Source organism: Pygocentrus nattereri, chromosome 25 (genome assembly GCF_015220715.1).
Source record: "Pygocentrus nattereri isolate fPygNat1 chromosome 25, fPygNat1.pri, whole genome shotgun sequence".
Classification (NCBI taxonomy): domain Eukaryota; kingdom Metazoa; phylum Chordata; class Actinopteri; order Characiformes; family Serrasalmidae; genus Pygocentrus; species Pygocentrus nattereri.
Window position 1 is genome coordinate 27875885 of NC_051235.1, and position 20141 is coordinate 27896025.

At 42.7% G+C, this 20141-nt stretch overlaps 1 protein-coding gene across 4 annotated transcripts in view; it reads right to left on the minus strand.

Annotated features, from left to right (window-relative positions):
• The window catches only part of piezo1 (piezo-type mechanosensitive ion channel component 1), a 180532-nt gene that overhangs the window by 118990 nt on the left and 41401 nt on the right, over positions 1–20141 (minus strand). For all 4 annotated transcript variants that reach the window (XM_037534600.1, XM_037534599.1, XM_037534598.1 and 1 more), the window contains one exon: positions 13679–13774. In XM_037534600.1, the coding sequence (XP_037390497.1) occupies positions 13679–13774 (96 nt within the window). The remainder of the gene's footprint in view (positions 1–13678; positions 13775–20141) is intronic.

Sequence of the window (20141 nt, forward strand, 5' to 3'; positions counted from 1 at the left end):
GGCGGCAGGGAGTCGCAGGCTTCGCTGATCACTGGCCTGATGACTTTAACAGCTCTCTCTCACTGCTTTGTGAAAAACAGAGAAATATGAGACCACAGACTCCTGAGAGCTCTGAAATGTGGGCAATTAAACAGAATATCTGTGTTTTCCTCATCATCCGACAAAAGATACAAAACCGCTCGTTTCATTTGGATTATATTTTTCAACCAGCCGAGACACGACTAAACTGGGTCCAAGGCTGTAAAGCAAGAGCAGCCCTTTCCCTCCCTCTGCAGAGGCTCAAGTGGACAGCTCAGTTTAGGGAGTCCAGGACAGATGTGCTGCACATTTCCCCTCAACGCCACTGCGTTAATCACTACTGACCGTTTCTCTCAGGCAGACGGCTTGGCTGAAAAATTCAAGAGAAGTACATGCAAATATTATTCAGTAAGGAAACCCAACAGTGTGTCAGGGGGTTCACGAATGAAAGCAACAAGTGGAGGCATGCTGGGAAAAAAATAAAACCATATACCACATAGATACATAGCAGGTGTAACTCTGGGGCTGCGCGATACAGATAAAACTACTATCACGATAGTTACTCCTACTGCGATACTCACTATATTGATTATGAATAAATTAGCGATGTGGATTTTTATTGTTGATGTGTACTTTATAAAAAGTAGTATACAGACAAAACACCATATCCAACACATTTTCTGCTCCCACTAGCAGTGGAAATGACCTTGTAAGGTAAGCCACATTTTAAGCTGCATCTTGGAAAACTATAATTTAGATAGGAACCAGGGGTCAATCATGTCTACACACTGTAAACACAGGCTTTTTATCCCTGTCCAATCAGCTAACCTACATATGTGTCCTTGTAATGTAGGTAAATCTGTAGGTAATGTAGGTAAGTCTTCTTTTGGAATCTACATGCCTCACAACAGCCTGCATGGACCTCTCTGCCCAGAACAGATTAAAAAAAAAAAAAAAAAAAGAAAAAAAAAAAAAATACATTTTCAGTGGGGGGGGGGGGGGGGGGGGGCACAGTGGTGGGTAGCGCTGTCGCCTCACAGCAAAAAGGGCCTGGGTTCAATTCCCCAGCTAGGCGACCAGGGTCCTTTCTGTACGGAGTTTGCATGTTCTCCCCATGTCTACGTGGGTTTCCTCCCACAGCCCATAGACATGCAGTTTGGACATGCTAATTTGCCCCTAGGTGTGAATGTGTATGTCTATCTATCCTGCGATGGACTGGCGACCTGTCCAGAGTGTATCCTGCCTTCCGCCCGATGACAGCTGGGATGGGCTCCAGCACCCCCTGGCGACCCTGAGGGAGAAGCGGCTCAGGAGGGGTGTGTGTATATTTTTGGCCAAATTCTTCTCTCAAAACTGTAAAAATAATGTCTCAGGCATCAAGCAGCAAATTCATAACCATGACTTGTAAATGCTTTGCATAATGTGGATTTTAGAGATATCATATGCTTTGGACGTCCGGTTCCTATCACCACAACTGTGAACAATTCTGACTCGGTATGTGGATCTAGAACCGTGTGCTTCACATTAAACCAATCTGACTGACTTTGTTGACTCTCTAAACTAAATCATGGTGAAAAAAAAAAAAAAAAAAAAAGTGGAATTCCCCTTTATGTGAAGTCTATGGTATTCCAAGTTTGCTAGAAACCTAGTAACTCAGTATACAGTGTAGTATTTAAAACCCTTACTCTCCATATCCTGCTGCGGTGCGCTGTTGTGAGTGAATGGCTAGACTTCTAAAAAAAAAAAAGCAGTACAGAAGTAGTGAAGTAAGCTCATCTGGAGCTGTGATTGATCAGCACACACTGTAAAACACCAATTGGTTAGAAGCTCATTTACATATTGCAGGCCTCTGGTGTTGCTACTGTAACAGTTCGATTGCAACCAATACACTGTGCAGACCTCTGTACCACACAGTGAGACCCCCACAGTAAATTCCTCCACTATCAGTGAACAGAACAGTTGACGAGCAGTTTAAGCCAGTAAGCTCCCCCCACCCAGGGATGCATTTGGGGCAGATTCATTTACGGCCACAGTTTTCTCGCTAAATAAGTTAAGGAGAGCATTTCTAAGGCTGAAGCTGACCTGCTGACCACAGACCACACACCATTTCTTCACGTAGTAATAGTGGATGACTGTGTGCTATGACTGTATGGGGGTTTAAGGCACTACGGAATGAATCATTCAGCAGACTTACGAAAAAGGCACGACGCACATTTCAAAAACAGAAATTAAATGCCAGCTCGCTGTGGGGGACCACGAGCTTCAGTCCGTACAGCTTCTCACTGAATAACCTGCACACAAAGCTCAATAAGGACATGTCGTCTCCGCAGCTGCTGCGGGATTTAGCTGATGGAGTCATTTACCTCACACTTCACGGTGACAAAAGTGCAGGGACTTAACAGAGATGAGCTTATATGACAGCCAGAGCCTGGAGTGTTCAGCAGTCTGTGAAAAATTTGCCTTTTGGGGCTGCTAAACTCCACTAATCCCAAAATAGTGCAGCACCACCAACCTGTGGTAAATAACACTGGGTTCACCTCAATGTCAACGTCTATTCAAAAACCAGGGCGTGTAACTCTGGATCCAAGACACTTTTAGCCTCGTAAGTACTTGACTAGCAAAATCAAACAAGACCTAGATTTGTCAGGATTATGAAATTTTAGTTGATGATTAATTGCCATATAAATATGTCATTAACAATTTAACTGTGTATTTTTGTTCATTTTAACTATTTAAATACAAACTTAAATTGGTTAAAATGGGTAACACGCTAGTTTACTTCCAAGCTGCTGATATGTAGTACCTTTACAGTGATAAACAAAGCTGGAGCTCAAATAAACAAACATTACTTATCGCTGCCCTCTAAAGCTGTTATTGACAAACATCACACACACACACAAACACTCACTGCTGCCCTCTAAAGCTGTTATTAACAAACATCACACACACAAACACTCACTGCTGCCCTCTAAAGCTGTTATTGACAAACATCACACACACACACAAACACTCACTGCTGCCCTCTAAAGCTGTTATTAACAAACATCACACACACACAAACACTCACTGCTGCCCTCTAAAGCTGTTATTGACAAACATCACACACACACACACACAAACACTCACTGCTGCCCTCTAAAGCTGTTATTAACAAACATCACACACACAAACACTCACTGCTGCCCTCTAAAGCTGTTATTAACAAACATCACACACACAAACACTCACTGCTGCCCTCTAAAGCTGTTATTAACAAACATCACACACACACACAAACACTCACTGCTGCCCTCTAAAGCTGTTATTAACAAACATCACACAAAACACAAACACTCACTGCTGCCCTCTAAAGCTGTTATTAACAAACATCACACACACAAACACTCACTGCTGCCCTCTAAAGCTGTTATTAACAAACATCACACACACACACAAACACTCACTGCTGCCCTCTAAAGCTGTTATTAACAAACATCACACACACACAAACACTCACTGCTGCCCTCTAAAGCTGTTATTAACAAACATCACACACACACAAACACTCACTGCTGCCCTCTAAAGCTGTTATTAACAAACATCACACACACACAAACACTCACTGCTGCCCTCTAAAGCTGTTATTAACAAACATCACACACACACAAACACTCACTGCCGCCCTCTAAAGCTGTTATTAACAAACATCACACACACACAAACACTCACTGCTGCCCTCTAAAGCTGTTATTAACAAACATCACACAAAACACAAACACTCACTGCTGCCCTCTAAAGCTGTTATTAACAAACATCACACACACACAAACACTCACTGCTGCCCTCTAAAGCTGTTATTAACAAACATCACACACACACACACACAAACACTCACTGCTGCCCTCTAAAGCTGTTATTAACAAACATCACACACACAAACACTCACTGCTGCCCTCTAAAGCTGTTATTAACAAACATCACACACACAAACACTCACTGCTGCCCTCTAAAGCTGTTATTAACAAACATCACACACACACACAAACACTCACTGCTGCCCTCTAAAGCTGTTATTAACAAACATCACACAAAACACAAACACTCACTGCTGCCCTCTAAAGCTGTTATTAACAAACATCACACACACAAACACTCACTGCTGCCCTCTAAAGCTGTTATTAACAAACATCACACACACACACAAACACTCACTGCTGCCCTCTAAAGCTGTTATTAACAAACATCACACAAAACACAAACACTCACTGCTGCCCTCTAAAGCTGCTATTAACAAACATCACACACACAAACACTCACTGCTGCCCTCTAAAGCTGTTATTAACAAACATCACACACACACAAACACTCACTGCTGCCCTCTAAAGCTGTTATTAACAAACATCACACACACACAAACACTCACTGCTGCCCTCTAAAGCTGTTATTAACAAACATCACACACACACACAAACACTCACTGCTGCCCTCTAAAGCTGTTATTAACAAACATCACACACACACACACAAACACTCACTGCTGCCCTCTAAAGCTGTTATTAACAAACATCACACACACAAACACTCACTGCTACCCTCTAAAGCTGTTATTAACAAACATCACACACACAAACACTCACTGCTACCCTCTAAAGCTGTTATTAACAAACATCACACACACACAAACACTCACTGCTGCCCTCTAAAGCTGTTATTAACAAACATCACACACACACAAACACTCACTGCTGCCCTCTAAAGCTGTTATTAACAAACATCACACACACACAAACACTCACTGCTGCCCTCTAAAGCTGTTATTAACATCACACACACAAACACTCACTGCTGCCCTCTAAAGCTGTTATTAACAAACATCACACACACACACACAAACACTCACTGCTGCCCTCTAAAGCTGTTATTAACAAACATCACACACACACACAAACACTCACTGCTGCCCTCTAAAGCTGTTATTAACAAACATCACACACACAAACACTCACTGCTGCCCTCTAAAGCTGTTATTAACAAACATCACACACACAAACACTCACTGCTGCCCTCTAAAGCTGTTATTAACAAACATCACACACACACACAAACACTCACTGCTGCCCTCTAAAGCTGTTATTAACATCACACACACAAACACTCACTGCTGCCCTCTAAAGCTGTTATTAACAAACATCACACACACACACACAAACACTCACTGCTGCCCTCTAAAGCTGTTATTAACAAACATCACACACACAAACACTCACTGCTGCCCTCTAAAGCTGTTATTAACAAACATCACACACACACAAACACTCACTGCTGCCCTCTAAAGCTGTTATTAACAAACATCACACACACAAACATTACTTATCGTTGCCCTCTAAATGTGTTAACAAACATCAAGTAAACACACACACAAACACTCACTGCTATCCATTACATTTAGGTACCTGGCTAGCTCACAATGTATTGGCCTACCAAAGCAGTTTTGATAAATATTCTCGACCTGCAAATACGGATTATTTCTATAACCAAATCTACCAATTACTTTTGATTACTCCACTATTCTAATTATTACCTATTACATTATTTTTGCCACTGCTGTCATTCAATGTTTTGTTTAACAAGTAATTTCTCTTTTACAGTACAATGAAACAATAGGTATACTGCCCCCTTCACTTCCTGTAGTATACTGCAATCCGTCAGAACAGCCAGGTGAATTAAACATAACAGTAGTTTTTAAGTAAAAATGTTGACTTCTTTTTCCCCATAAGTGATTTGATGACAACTAAATCAGCATCAACTAATCTACAAGAAGGTAAAAAAGCTGTTTTTTCGGGCAAAAAGGTCTGTGGTCAGCAGGTCAGCTTCAGCATTAAAGCTCTCTCCAACTCATTCAGCAAGAAAACCATGGCCGTGACTTAATCCGCCTCGAATGCATCCCTGGCTGGTGTTTCAGAGCGGTGATCTATACTTTCCCCATCAGATTGTGGCCAAAGCGCTTGTGAAATGGTGAAGCTTGACGTTCCCTGAACAGCTCTCCTCTCTGCAACCCCATGACCGCTCACATCTGCTCCTGCAGGCCGCTTCCAGGCCGGCTAATCCGTAGCGAGGAGAAAGCAAGATGGTTTTCATTAAAATCATTAATACGGCTCTCTGTCAGCCTCAACTCCGCGTTGGCTGGCAACCGGAGGGATTTTCCTACAGGGAATTCTCTCAGTGCCAGCAAATCCTCCACACAGCTTTAATGTATATCTACATGGTATAAAAGCACGACGCCTCAACAAAACACCTTAACGATCACCGCTCAGAGTGACGAACACGGTCATAAAATAGAGGCAACATGGTGCACGGTTACTGCATGAGTTCCACACAAAAACACACTCTGGACTGTTAACGGACTTGGGCGTTGTTCACACAGCAGGTAAAAGTGGCCCAAATCCGACCTTTTTCTTTGGTGTCGTGTGACCAGATAAACACACTGAATCCGATTCCGAAATTCCGATTTGAGACGCTTTCATACGTGGTACTGGCCTCCGATACGTATCCGATATGTGGCGATGCGACTTTTACATCAATCCAACCCGACGTTCATCATAATTCCACGCTGCTGAGACCTCGTAAACATTTAGGCTGATGTTTCTGCACCAAAAAGGAGAAGAAACTCATCCAAAACCCTCCGTGTTGGAAGAGATTCAGAAAGCAATGTCCGAACGCGGCCGTAGGAGAGCGAGGCTGCAGCGTCAGAGACCAGTTAAAAGTTTAAAGAATCCAAGGACATGAACCGAAGAAGTGACCACGGCCTTTTTACGGCGATTTCGAACACATTCTGAGTGACGTGCCCAACTTAGTCAGTAGTCAGTGAAGCTTCATGATGGCGAAGACGAAACTGAATCCAGAAGCAACTGGCACTCGTTGGCAGTCGTGATTGTTTACCTCTGGATGAGCGCGTCGTGTAAAGCATTGTTCTTTTGTGCATGTGGGTCAGTTTAGGAGCTGATCTGTTCAGACTGATGTCGCATTTTCACATTTAAAAGAAAAACAGCCAAACAGAAAAAAAATCTGATTTGGTGAGAAAATCAAATTTGGACTAATTTTACCTGCTGTGTGAACGTAGCCTTGGACTTGTGCTTCGAGTAACCATCTACCTTGATTACGCTTATTTTATTCAAATAAATAATTAAACATCCATTTTGTCACTAATAACTAAAAGCAATAACATTCCTGAAACTTTACCAATTTCAAGTGTAACTTTGAGCACAAGCCAGTACATGACTAGCACACACAGCTTTGAACAGTTGCATATGCATAAAATCATTTTTCATGCAAACACAAAAAAGTTTACTGGACTGCAGAAAGTTTGTGTTTCGGTAGTGACTATTCTTAACATTACACATTCATTTTCAGACACATTTACTTCAAAACAATAGGATCTAACGGCTCACCATGTGGACAGAGATGCAGTGTCAGTGCTCTAAAATAATGGGGCATGGCTAAAATACGGCCCCAGCCTCCTCAGCCAGGTTTTAATGGGGAAACCCAAGTTCAAATCAAATACGTGCCCTAAAAGATGGTCTGGTGTGTTGAAATACACCTGAAAAATGACTATTTTCTCTATTGACTTGTGCTCAGTGGTTGCATATTTAGAGAAGAACTTATTACACTTAGTGTTTGAATAGCTCTGCATAGTTTGAATAGTTCTGTATTTATTGTCTGTCTGTTACATTCCCAATCGGAAAGTTTAAGTCCGTTCAGTCCGTTGTGCTTAGTGAGAGTTTACACCGTTCAACACGGCGGAGCAGAAACTGGTCTGCAGTTCATGCTCTGATCTTTAAAAGACGGCGGTGGGACGGACGACCAGCTTATGCGTCTCAGGACACGACGTCTTCCACTCGGCCGTCTTTAATAAGGTCTGAAATATTAAACAATTAAAACACAAGCGCACCAACTGAAAACATCTCCCTCTGACTTTGGACCGGATTCCTGTAGTGAGCACGTAAACAAAGAACACCTCAGTCTCAATCTGTAATCTGAACGTATTGAATTGGATGGGCGAAAATCTTTGCATGTAAACTCAGCCATTTCACAGCTCATGCAACATTTTACTCTGTGATTAAAAACAAGGCCTTCCCTCCAGAACTGTATTTAGGCGCCCTTCCTCACAGGAGTTTGTTTTTTTGGGGAGCAGGAAAAGGCGGCGCGATTTCTGGTTCACTCTGGCATCTTATCTCAACGTCAGGACCTGATAAGGTTCACGGCATCCTTGGAGCGTGAAAGATTTGATACAACACTATGGGGACCAACACGTGCAGCGGTGTGTGGAAGGACGCATCAAGCCCCCCATTGTTTCAGGCAGCCATAACTCAGCGCTCGAACAGTGACCGCAGCTGCGGTCGAGGGCAGGATGTGGAAAATATTCGCTTCCACATCTGAAATCACATCCCATGTTTATTAGTATTTGATTAAAAACCAGTCTGAAGATTTGTCTTTCCAAATTGAAACAATGTTTGCTCAGGAATAAAACTCTTCAGGCTCTCTGATCGGGTAAAGCGGAAACCAGGAAGCTAAACCGCTCAGTGGCAGGAGTCCAGGGCCTTCTCTCCTTAACAAAGTTATCCACTCAAATAAACCAGCATTAGACCACTAAACACGGGACAGCCGCGGATTTATTCAGCATTTCCCCTTCCCTACACTTCCCTTCCCGATAAGTCTACGATCTGCTGCGTATCCAGCCTGAATGAAACACGTCTGGAAGAGATTATGGAATGTAGATCAAGAGAATCGTGGAAATTTAGCTTTAGCATGAGAAGGGATAATCTAACGGACCACAAAATGCCGCACGATAGCGACTCACAGTTTGACAGTTAGCCAGAGAACGATAACAAAGCTAACAACAAATGGAAGCTAACAGCTACTACTAACACGGCTAACATAAGCTAACCCTGCCGGTCAGCATTACGTCCAGCTAACACGGCTAACATAAGCTAACCATGCCGGTCAGCATTACGTCCAGCTAACACGGCTAACATAAGCTAACCCTGCTTTTTAAAATTCGCTTTGGCAGAAATGAAGAAAATATATCGCCTATATGATGAAGAATATTCAAATTCTTAATTTCGTCAAGCATGTATTTTGGTTTGTGTCGCTCCAAAAGGGTTTTGCTGCCGTCTCTCGGGTCTCGTGTTAAACGGCGCTTGCTGTTTCCGAGACAGCGCTCGGTTTTCACACGTACACAGACTGAGAAAACCGAAAGAAATCAGGAGTTTACACACGCTGAAAAACAGAATCGAGAGCTCGAACTCTACTGGATTTCTTAATCAGGTTTCTAGGTCTTAATCTGATCCAAGAAACTGTGGTATGCTGGGTCCACTTGAATAATCAGACAACTGTCGAAATATAATAATGATTCTATTATCAAGGCTCATGTCCTGCTGTCAGCAACCGCGGACAGTTTTTTCTACATATGTTCTTGAGAAAGGCCCCAAGAAAAAGTCCAGGTCATGACGTGCTCTTAAACTGCAGAACTATTCGCACCTTCGTGGTCTTGACTGTGTGTAGATTCGGTTCTTCATGAACAAATCCCAAATAAGAAAACACTGGCGAACCAGAATCTTTGTGAAAACTGTGTAAGCGGGTTTTAAGAAATAACTTCTTCTTAAGAACGGATGGTGAATGAGGACTTAGTGCTCCATGACTGCTTCTTTGAATAAGGAGAGGCCTAAATTATTCAAGACGATTTGAATTCACTGGTAAAGTCTAACAAAATATGAAAAAAAACCTCAATTTGCTCAAATAATGAATATAAAAATGTTTATTTTTTCACATTTTGGCTACTGCGCAGGAGCAGATTTCCACACTGGAGGGGGGGTGGTTTTCCCACTTACTAATTCCCAGCAAGCCGACAGGCTCTTTTATTAAAGGGCGAACCTTTTTTTCCAGTAAACAGATGCAGTGTTAAGCATTAAAGCTTTCCCATTCATTTTCAACCTCCTCCTTTATAAGGTCTCTGGGGTCAACTATCCCTTCAAGATGGTCTTAACTCTGTTGAGCTCCAAAGAAAAACAGGGCTAAGTGCTGAGTTTCCACAAAGAGCCATTTAATTCACTTCTTAAGGTTAAATTAGAAAAACAAAGGGGTATAAAATGCATACTTTCCTTCAGGGGCTTAAACGTAACACTGGGAGTTCTGATAATTATTTTCTATTGCATTATTTCTTCCCTCTAGCAACCACTCATTTAGAGCTCTGTTAAAATGAATAACTAATAATAGCTGATTTACACTGACTGTTACTGACTGTGAGGAACTTTATCTGCAAGATCTCAGGAAAGCCATTGTACACTTCTACTTTACTACATACACATACAGAATTTTTTACTTAATTTGCAAAAGAAATAAACGTCCATAAATGGCCAAATCTACTTTTTATTCCTCCTCACTCCAGAGAAGACAGAAAGCAAACTATAACTAAACATATTTTACAAATATTCTTTATACTGCCAAAAGTATTCACTCACCCATCCAAATAATTGAATTCAGGTGTTCCAGTCACTTCCATGGCCACAGGTGTATAAAGCCGAGCCCCTAGGCCTGCAGACTGCTTCTACAGACATTAGTGAAAGAATGGGTCGCTCTCAGGAGCTCAGAGAATTCCAGCGTGGTGCCGTGATCGGACGCCACCTGTGCAGCAAGTCCAGTCGTGAAATTTCCTCCCTAGTAAATATTCCACAGTCCACTGTCGTTGGGATTATAACAAAATGGAAGCGATTGGGAACGACAGCAACTCCGCCACAAAGTGGTCGACCACGTAAAATGACAGCGGGGTCAGCGGATGCTGAGGGGCATAGTGCGCAGAGGTCACCAACTTTCAATCAGTACAGACCTCCAAACTTCATGTGGCTCAAGAACAGCTTCATGGAATGGGTTTCCATGGCCGAGCAGCTGCATCCAAGCCTTGCATCACCAAGCGCAATGCAAAGCGTCAAATGCAGTGGTGTAAAGTGCTGCCACTGGACTCTAGAGGAGTGAAGACGTGTTTGGTGGTTGCCAGGAGACGGTACTTGTCTGACTGCATTGTGCCAAGCGTAAAGTTTGGTCAAGGGGGGATTATGGTGTGGGGTTGTTTTTCAGGACTTGGGCTTGTAGGTAAATGGAACCAGACTTTTTTCGAAGTATATCTGGGTCATTTCCTTTGGTCCATCCAGCATGAAATTTCACCCTTTAACTCTGAAGGCTGGCATGCAGACTGTTGATAACAATCTAGCCTATCTAGCAGCTAAAGAAATAGCAAAGAGAAAGATTTAAGACATCGATAATTCAGAGACGTATGGATGGTATTTGCATTTATAATCACTCCAGCTGATTTACTGATATGTTTAATCTGAAACTAGAAACTGTCAAACACTAAAACGTTGCAAAGTTGAAGTCTGTCTTGCTCCACCTTAAACAGCACAGCAGTTACATTCTGGTGCCTCAGTGACCAGGTGGAACCAGAAAATTCGAACAGGAAGCTAGTGAATGAGAAGCGACTTCACACTTGTAAAAAGTTGGATGGATGGATGGATGGATGGATGGATGGGTGGATGGATGTTCCACATGTGAGGAAAAGTTTCCTGCCGGAGACGCGAGAAAAGCGGCTATAGCTGAGCTGAAGCTTAAAGCAGAACAGAGTAACTCTGTTTTCATTTATTTGATATTGTTTAGCCTATACTAGCACATCAGCACATACTGAGACATATTTACAGCCAAGATGGTAAAATGGACATATTGTAGGTCCCAAGATGGTTTGATTTTTGCTGAAAGGATTAAATGGCTCTTCTTAACATTTGGATTGCTGACCTCTGGACTGGTCCAACCTTTGCCAGACTACAGCTGGAAATCCTCAGATGTAGGCCAGTATAATTCAATTTCATATGTATGAGGGCTTGGCTAAATTGCATACACCTGAAGAAGTTGAGCACCAATGATCATTTGGGTTGGGAAAAAGGAAAAAAAAAAAGGAGACAAGGATCCGCTGCATATGTTATAACCGACTTACTGATTCAAAGAGTCCTTGATGCTTTTACATAAACATAATCTGTCATCCTCTTTTCGACAGACGGCATTAGACCCGTCCTTTGTAGACCTGCCATCAAGTTTAAACTGCCAGCACTCTGACTCGTATCATATGCAGCAGTTGTACCACTTAAAATAGGAAGTATCTGTAGCTCTGGTTATCGCCTGCAACTGGTGTGAAAGAAAGGCCTGGATATCAGCCCTGTGTACCACAATGAGGTACCGAAACCTTCCTGTCATCAACACTTCTCAGAAAAACCCACCCTGCCAGCAGCCGGTCCAGAGGCTCTGAGCTCCAGCCTTTACGGGGAAATGAGCAAGACGTCTAAAACCACAGATATTAATACAGTCCGTAAGCAAACATCAGTCCTCTTCTGTACACGCCGCCCCCCCACATGAAAACTCATAGACTATGTACAATGACACATTTCACCCGCTCAAGCCTTTAAATACAGGGAGATTCCCTAGAAAGAGGCCCTGAATGTTCTGCAGTAAGTCTCTTTAGGATGAAGCAATCTGAATGAAACAATGTGCGATGAACTCCCCAGGATACACTCTCTGAAAAAGGTACAACACTGTCACTGGGGCAGCAGCCTTCTTGTCACTGGGGTGGTACCCTAGGGGTACATCTCAGTACCTTTAGTCATGGAACATAACTGAACCAGAATCCACTGGAATGATCTGTTCTAAGCTGTACTGACTCCACACACCTCGCCTCGCCTCCAGGCTTTTATTCTACTGCTCTGTTTTAAAACTTTACTTTATAAAAAGATACAAATATCTACTTTTCCACTGGGAAAAACTTATTTAAGGTACAATCGGACCTTAAAACCACTGCTGTACCTTTGAGGGAACCATTGCATCATTTAACCTCCATTTGCAACTTCCGAGTGCAGACCCCCGTATCCCTTCATGCGTCTGGCAGAATACAGAGATCACTTCCAGCATCACATGTAATGCAATCGATTACACATACGTCAAGGTATGTATTGGATATGATTGGTTCAGATTGCTTCATCATAACGGGAGCTACAGCAGAATATCCGGGGGCTCTTTTGAGTGAATCTCCCTGTATAACAGTTACTAGCCAAATTTCCACGGACTTTCTGCAGAGATTGCGAGCGTCAAAATGAAACTACATAAAATAATTTTAGCGATTTTTATCGTCCACCAGCTCAGAAGTGCTGATAAAAGCGTCTTACGTAGTGATGTTACTTCCTGCAAATAGCTGACACAAACCTGACAACACAACTTTTGGTTCATCAATAAAAAAAAAAAAAAAAAAGTTTTATTTTCATGCTTAATTTCATGTATGATGCAACCTGTGTAGTTCTCTGAGAAAACCTGCTGCAACCTGCACACATTTTAGCCCACAATCAGTAGGAAAGTCAGGTGGAGATCCTCGTGAGACTGACTTTACTACTGTTGTATTGCATCCACTTCTAATTGCATCAGTCCTAATATTTTTTTTCTTGAGTATAGGTTTAGGCTCCTCTACCCACTTGTGGTTACAGATGCCTGTGGGGAAATACATGACTTATTTCCTGGTGTAAATAACCCCTTACTTTAGATTAAAGTGTCTGCAAGAAGGAGGAGAATGAAAGGATTCATTAAGGTGCTCACTCACCTCGCAGTGTATGTTTGTTGGGCCAGAGAAACCATGGCAACAGCAGCAGGTAGAGAAGGTAGACTAAAGAGAGGGCGTTGTAGCGGAACAGGCAGGCTGTGGGGTCAAAGAGAAAAACAGCTGGTCAACACACATTTTAATTACCTGAACAATCACACGTTTCACTGCTGTCGGAACAAAACCTCGTATCTGCAAAACGGTAAATTTACAGGAGAAGGAAACCTGCTTTACTTTTAATGCAAGTCAATGGAACCAGAGCCAGAGCAATGGAACTCCACGCATAGTTTGACCAATTCTATTGGTTCGTTTTTTGTGAAATTTAAATACAATGTAAATGTAAAAGGAAATAGGTATTTTCAAATAATGTCAAGAACTGAAAACTATGAGGTTTTGTTCCGATAGCAGTGATTTACTGCACAGTTAAAGGAAGAGCTTGACTAAGGGTGCTAGGGTGGCTTTCCAGGGACAAAAGTTACTAAAACAAATTGGACAAAGCCAATTTGATGGCTATTCATTCATTATTAGAAACATTAGCATTCTCGATTGAACCACTCCATCAAGTGAACATCAGTGTCGCTGCTGGACTGAGAAAAGTCCACCCACCAAAATGATCCAGCCAACAGCGTCCTGAGGGCAGCGTCCTGTGACCACTGATGAAGGACTAGAGGATGACCAACACAAACTGTGCAGCAGCAGATGAGCTGTCGTCTCTGAATTTACATCTACAAGGTGGACTGACAAGGCAGGAGTCTAATAGAGTGGACAGTGAGTGGACACGGCGTTTAAAAACTCCAGCAGCCCTGCTGTGTCTGATCCACTTGTACCAGTGGATCAGATGCACACTAACACACCACCACCACGTCAGTGTTACTGCAGTGCTGAGGATGATCCACCACCCAAAATAGTACCTGCTCTGTGAGGGTCCAATGGGGTCCTGACCACTGAAGAACAGGGTAACAGTATCAGAGAAACAGATGGACTACAGTCTGTAACTGTAGAACTACAGAGTGCAGCTATACAGTAAGTGGAGCTGATCAAATGGACAATGTTATGTCTGTTAAACACCCAAAACAAAAGTGTCTGAACCCCTCGCCGTGTAAATAATGATGTAAGTTAAGCAAAAATGACAGTGGTCTCCTCAGTCTTCTATATAAAAGAACCACTAGAGCCACTGCGGCCCAGTGAATCTGCCTAAACGCTGACCATGAGGTCAAAGCACTCATTTGGCTCTTCACTGTGCCGCAGTGGAAAAGCTCATTTCCAGCTGCTCCTCTTCCACCCGCAGGCACTTCCCTGCACGGCGAGCTGGGCTTTCTCGTTCCGGCTGAGCTGGGCAGCAAGTGGAGCGTGTCCACTCCATGGATTCCTTTGATGAGGTTAACAACACACCGGCCCGTGTGATTGTTCAGACACAAGCTCACCAAGAGGCCCACGTGCAAAGCACTGTGGGATAGCGGCCAGCGCTTTGAGGAGCTGCCAGTATAGAGATCCCTGACTACTCTCGCTCTGTTTTCCATTCCAGCTTTCATCTCCACACCTCCCAACCTCTCCACTCACACCCGAGAGGAACACTCGACGTTTTTCAGCCTGACCTCTACCTGCTGTATCTGTAATGTACAGCTGACCACCACAGATGGTAAAGTCTTCATGCTTTCCTGAATGCAGAAAACAAACCTGAGCACCCGAAACGCATTTAAAATGGAAGTCAATGGGCTGTTGGTCAGTTCATTGAGAGGGTTTATGTGAAACATGTACTTTTGCTTAGAAGAGAGGAGCAGAGCTGGGTTTGGTTCAGTTTGCCCTACAGACATGTTTTCCCTCAACTTCTCCAGATCCCCTGAATTACGAGGCTGTTGAGGAGTCAAGCTAACACTCCTGCACACTGAGCTCATGAGACTAGCAGCCTCACCAAAACATTAGGATTAAGATTAAGTGACCCTTATTAGTCCCACAACGGGGAAACAGCACCTCCACAATCTAACCCATCCGTACACACTAGTGAAGACCCACACACTAGGGGGCAGTGAGCAGGCTTACCCTATCCGCCGCACCCAGGGAGCAGTTGGGGGTTAGGTGTCTTGCTCAAGGGCACCTCAGTCATGGACTGTCAGCTCCAGGGATCAAACCGGTGACCTTCCAAAGCTCACAAAGCTGGTTCCCCATCCTCCAGCCCACAACTGCCCCCCATTCCACACAAACCAGCAAAAAGCCAAAAGTGTAAATTTAGAATTAAGGTTTAGGAAAGACGCCTACTGACAAAGAATTTAAATAGATCATAAACCAAGTTTTCAATACTTTTCAATACCAATTTTCCTTGATATCTTTTTATTTGCTACTAAAAACACAATTTATAGAGTACTTTCTGTTGGGAGGTATCCAGTTTTATTTACTCTGAGATGGCAGTTTGAACTAATTCAGCCCAATAATCTATTAAATAGTGCTGCTTATTAATCTATGAAAAGTTAACAGTAAATTTACTTTCATGTGAGTTTGTTTCAGATGATTCAGTGAAATTCAGAAGGAAAATTTATCGTGTATCGTTATCGCCCATACAGAAAAACCTGCTTAGACTCGAGAGTTTCTAATATGCACACGATGCCAACTACAGAAAGACGGCCCCTGACTTTAGACTCTACATCCTGGACCAAGTGCAAGCCCTCGCCCTCCCTCCCGGTCGCTGCTGTGAAAATGAGGATAACTGAGCTAGTGGGTGGGAACTTGAAACAGCTAACCTGGGTGAAATTAAGGGCTGTCTAATTACAGCAAAATTCCTAATCACGATTATTTAAGTACAATATTAAGATCGATATTATTTAATACGATGACTCACTGACTTTGGAAACATCATGGATTTATTTAACTTTTAAAAAGTCTTTTTAACAGTGAATTTCTGTGAATTTGAAATATAATGCAACTGAGAACTAATTTTAACAATGTAATAAAAAGAAAAAAAAAACAATATATAATAAACATATATACGTTAAAATAAAGGACATAAAAATAGGAGGAAAAAAATGAATATGATCAGAAGAAATAAGACTGACAATGTTGTAGTGCAACATGCACTTCCAAAAATGAAAACTATTAAACACGTTAATTAAATAAATAAATAAATAAATAAATAAAACACACACACACACACACACACACACACACACACACACACACACACACACACACACACACACACCCTACAGGACCTACGCAGCATGTAATGCTGGTTTCATCTGACACAACCAAAAATAGCTGAGCTGAAACCGATGAATTCAGATCGTTCTCTGTCTGCTATTTTGATGCTGCTCTCCTTTGCTCTTTGTTCACCGTCCAGCCGACTTCGCTCCGTTTTGGCTGCCCCACTGTTCACCTCTCCTCACACTGTAAGCCTTTCCATTACGCAGCCTAAGCCCCGTTAGCCGTCCCCTCAGCCTGCGCTTACCGAAACACCAAAACACTCTCGGCTGCTCTTCACATATTCCAATAATTCAGAGAGACGGATGAGGCTGGAGGCTAACGTGACAGCAAAAGTGCTCTAAAAGGTTACCGTCTACAAAGACATCCAAGAAGACCCTGACGCTGTCACAGAAACGCCCAGCGCTCAGTTCAAACAGAGCTCCTGACTCAGTAACGCAGATATAAAGCGTTGTGGACAGAAGGTGGTGGCACCGTTCAGCTCAGCAGTCAGGCTAAACCGAGCTAAACTCCTCATACACATGCAGTGAACTTGGTGCCTTTAGGAAATGATGGTAATTTGGGGACTGGAAAAACCAACGGCCAAGCCGCAGCTCACAGAACATGAATAGTGTGAGTGTATGACACATGTACACAGTGTCAAAGACGGGTCTCTGTCTCTGAAGGGAGTCACAAAAACAAACCAGCACAGACCAGCAGACATGGTCACCAGTAAATGCTGTGCTTTGGAAGCTGGTAATGCAGGTCAGCAGCACTGGAAGTTACTTTATTTTTTTTTTAATCCTGCATAATTAACCAGTTAAGATGTAAACAGAGTCACTCAGAGTGGTCTGGTTTGATTTACTTCACAGTGTTCACAGTGGTGGTGATAGGAACCAGACGTCCACCTCTAAGATCTTCCTCGCAGAGAGTTGCTACGTTAAAAATGGTTATAAATATCCTGCCTGACGTCCAAGACATTTGATGATGGTTTTCTAATTATGTTTTGGTTTGAAATGTATCTGAATCCATTTATTTGAATTCATGCAAGGCCCTGTAAGGCTAAGAAACTTTTTTTCAGATTTACGACTTTTTTACCATCGTTGATTAGATCCAAAACGCCAGAAGATGTGTGCAAGTTCACTGGTGGCTTTGGACAGATGGTGACCCCTGGTTCCTATCACCACCACTGTAAACCAGTCAGAGTCAGTAAGTTTCTCTACAATGAAACATTTCACACCAAATCACTCTGAACGACTTTGTTTACATCTCAAGGACTAAATTATTCAGAATTTTCTTTAATTGGTGGAAACCCCACTGGTGATATCCTGCATAAGTAAAAATAATGCGTGGCCACAATTTAGTACGGTGTGGGAATGAGATAATGAAGTTGCGGCCACACATTAGTTTTATTAATACGAAGCGAGTCCCCTTGTATGTCCCCTAATATGCTGACCACCAATAAAACCAGCATATGTTGTATTTCATTTGTTGGCATGGTGGTAAAACAGAATGACCATGCTGGTTAGACCACCTAAACTAGAACAGCAGACCAGCACTAGACCAGCAGAAACCAGCTTAGATCAGCATCCGAGAAGAATAGTCGCCACGTCACAGCTTTGCAACCACCAGGCCGTGGATCGCATGACATGCAAGAATACGGCAGGGGGCAGGGAGAGTGAGCGGCAGCCCACTACAGCTGAGCACCAGCCACAGCCATGCCCGACATCGGCCTGCGCTTAGTTTCAAACCACACAAACTTTTTACTCTAACAGAAGCGACACAACCTAGCAAATCGTTTCCTCTGAGCTGGGTTTTGTTGTGAATAAACAGCGTATTTCGTGGTATGATGCTCCCAAAACGCAGCAAAAGACACCCTCAGCACAGCTGGGGTAAAACACTGAGGCAATCCATGCAAATTCATTTTTCTTTAATAAGATCACATCCTAACTATCTAATCAATGAAAGATCTCACCTGTACATTTGTTCTGAAGGCTCTTTCAGGCACTTCAGTGCAGAAAGTGCTGCCGTTTTAATGGTTACTTATTACACACTGTCTGAAGTCAAAAAGGTATTTTGAAATTCTAACGACTGAACACTGTGGACACTTCACACTTTCGCTGAATGCTACAGAGGTGCTTCTGGGTGTGTAACGTTTCAAAGCCTCTTTTCACTCACAAAGTCATATCACCTCAGCATCTTCTACCCCCTCAAAACACCCCTCCCCCCATTCCCACTGAAGAGATTATAATCTCACACACACATACGTTCTGCACCCTCTTAATGTGCTACAGATATAATCTCACACTGTAATCAAACGCAGTGGAACCCACCTGATTCGGAGTAATATACAACACACAAACGTACAAGCAGAGCTTTCCAACCCTTATTTCATCAGATTCGGAGAGATTTCAGTCCTGTTAGCTCAACCGTTCAGCTTTTATAAATGAACTGTTAGGCTACTGATGCACGGCTATGAGTTTATTAGCTAATCACAGTCTACTGAACGGTACCAGAGCTTTCCCAACGCTGAGCCCTATAGACAGAGACAGTTTCCAAGGCTACACTTTGCAAAGGAATCGTCTGAAAATCTCCAGCCAACATCTTCCACTCTCCTCTCTAAAACCACAGCTGAGCCCGAGGACGGAGAAACACTCAGTGTCTCCACAGCGTCTGTGTGTTATGACTGTGTGTCAAAGTGTTGACAGGAGAGGAGACGGCCTCTTTGTATGTATTATATTGCTACATAGTATGACTGGAATGCCACGCACTGTATTATGAAGACCACTTGCATGCACTTAATAATACGATAACTACATCAGTCAGACAATAATCAGATTTCTGCTTTGCAACCAGCCAATAAACTCACAGAAGACGACGGGACGGAAACGTAGCGTAAAACCCAAACTTCAGATCGTAGCTTTAAAAAAAAAAAAAAAAGTGCCAATTTACCTGAAAATATGAACATGCATCACGTAGAAGATGAAGAATATTTAAATCCTTCATTTAGTCAGTTTCAATGTTGCTCCAAAAGTGTTTTGCCATCTCACAGCGACGCTGCTTGCTTATTTCCGGTACCGCTGCCTGTTTTCGCACATGCTCAGACCGAGAAACCCGAAATAAATCAGAGTAAGAGTTCACATGCACTGACCGATGCATCTGGTTACTGAGCTAATATCCAGCCTCTTTATCAGATTTCTTCATCAGATTTTAAGGCTGGAGTATGGTGTTTACATGACCATTTGAATCCTCGGATAACTGCAGGAATTCGATCATGATTGGATTATTAAGTGCA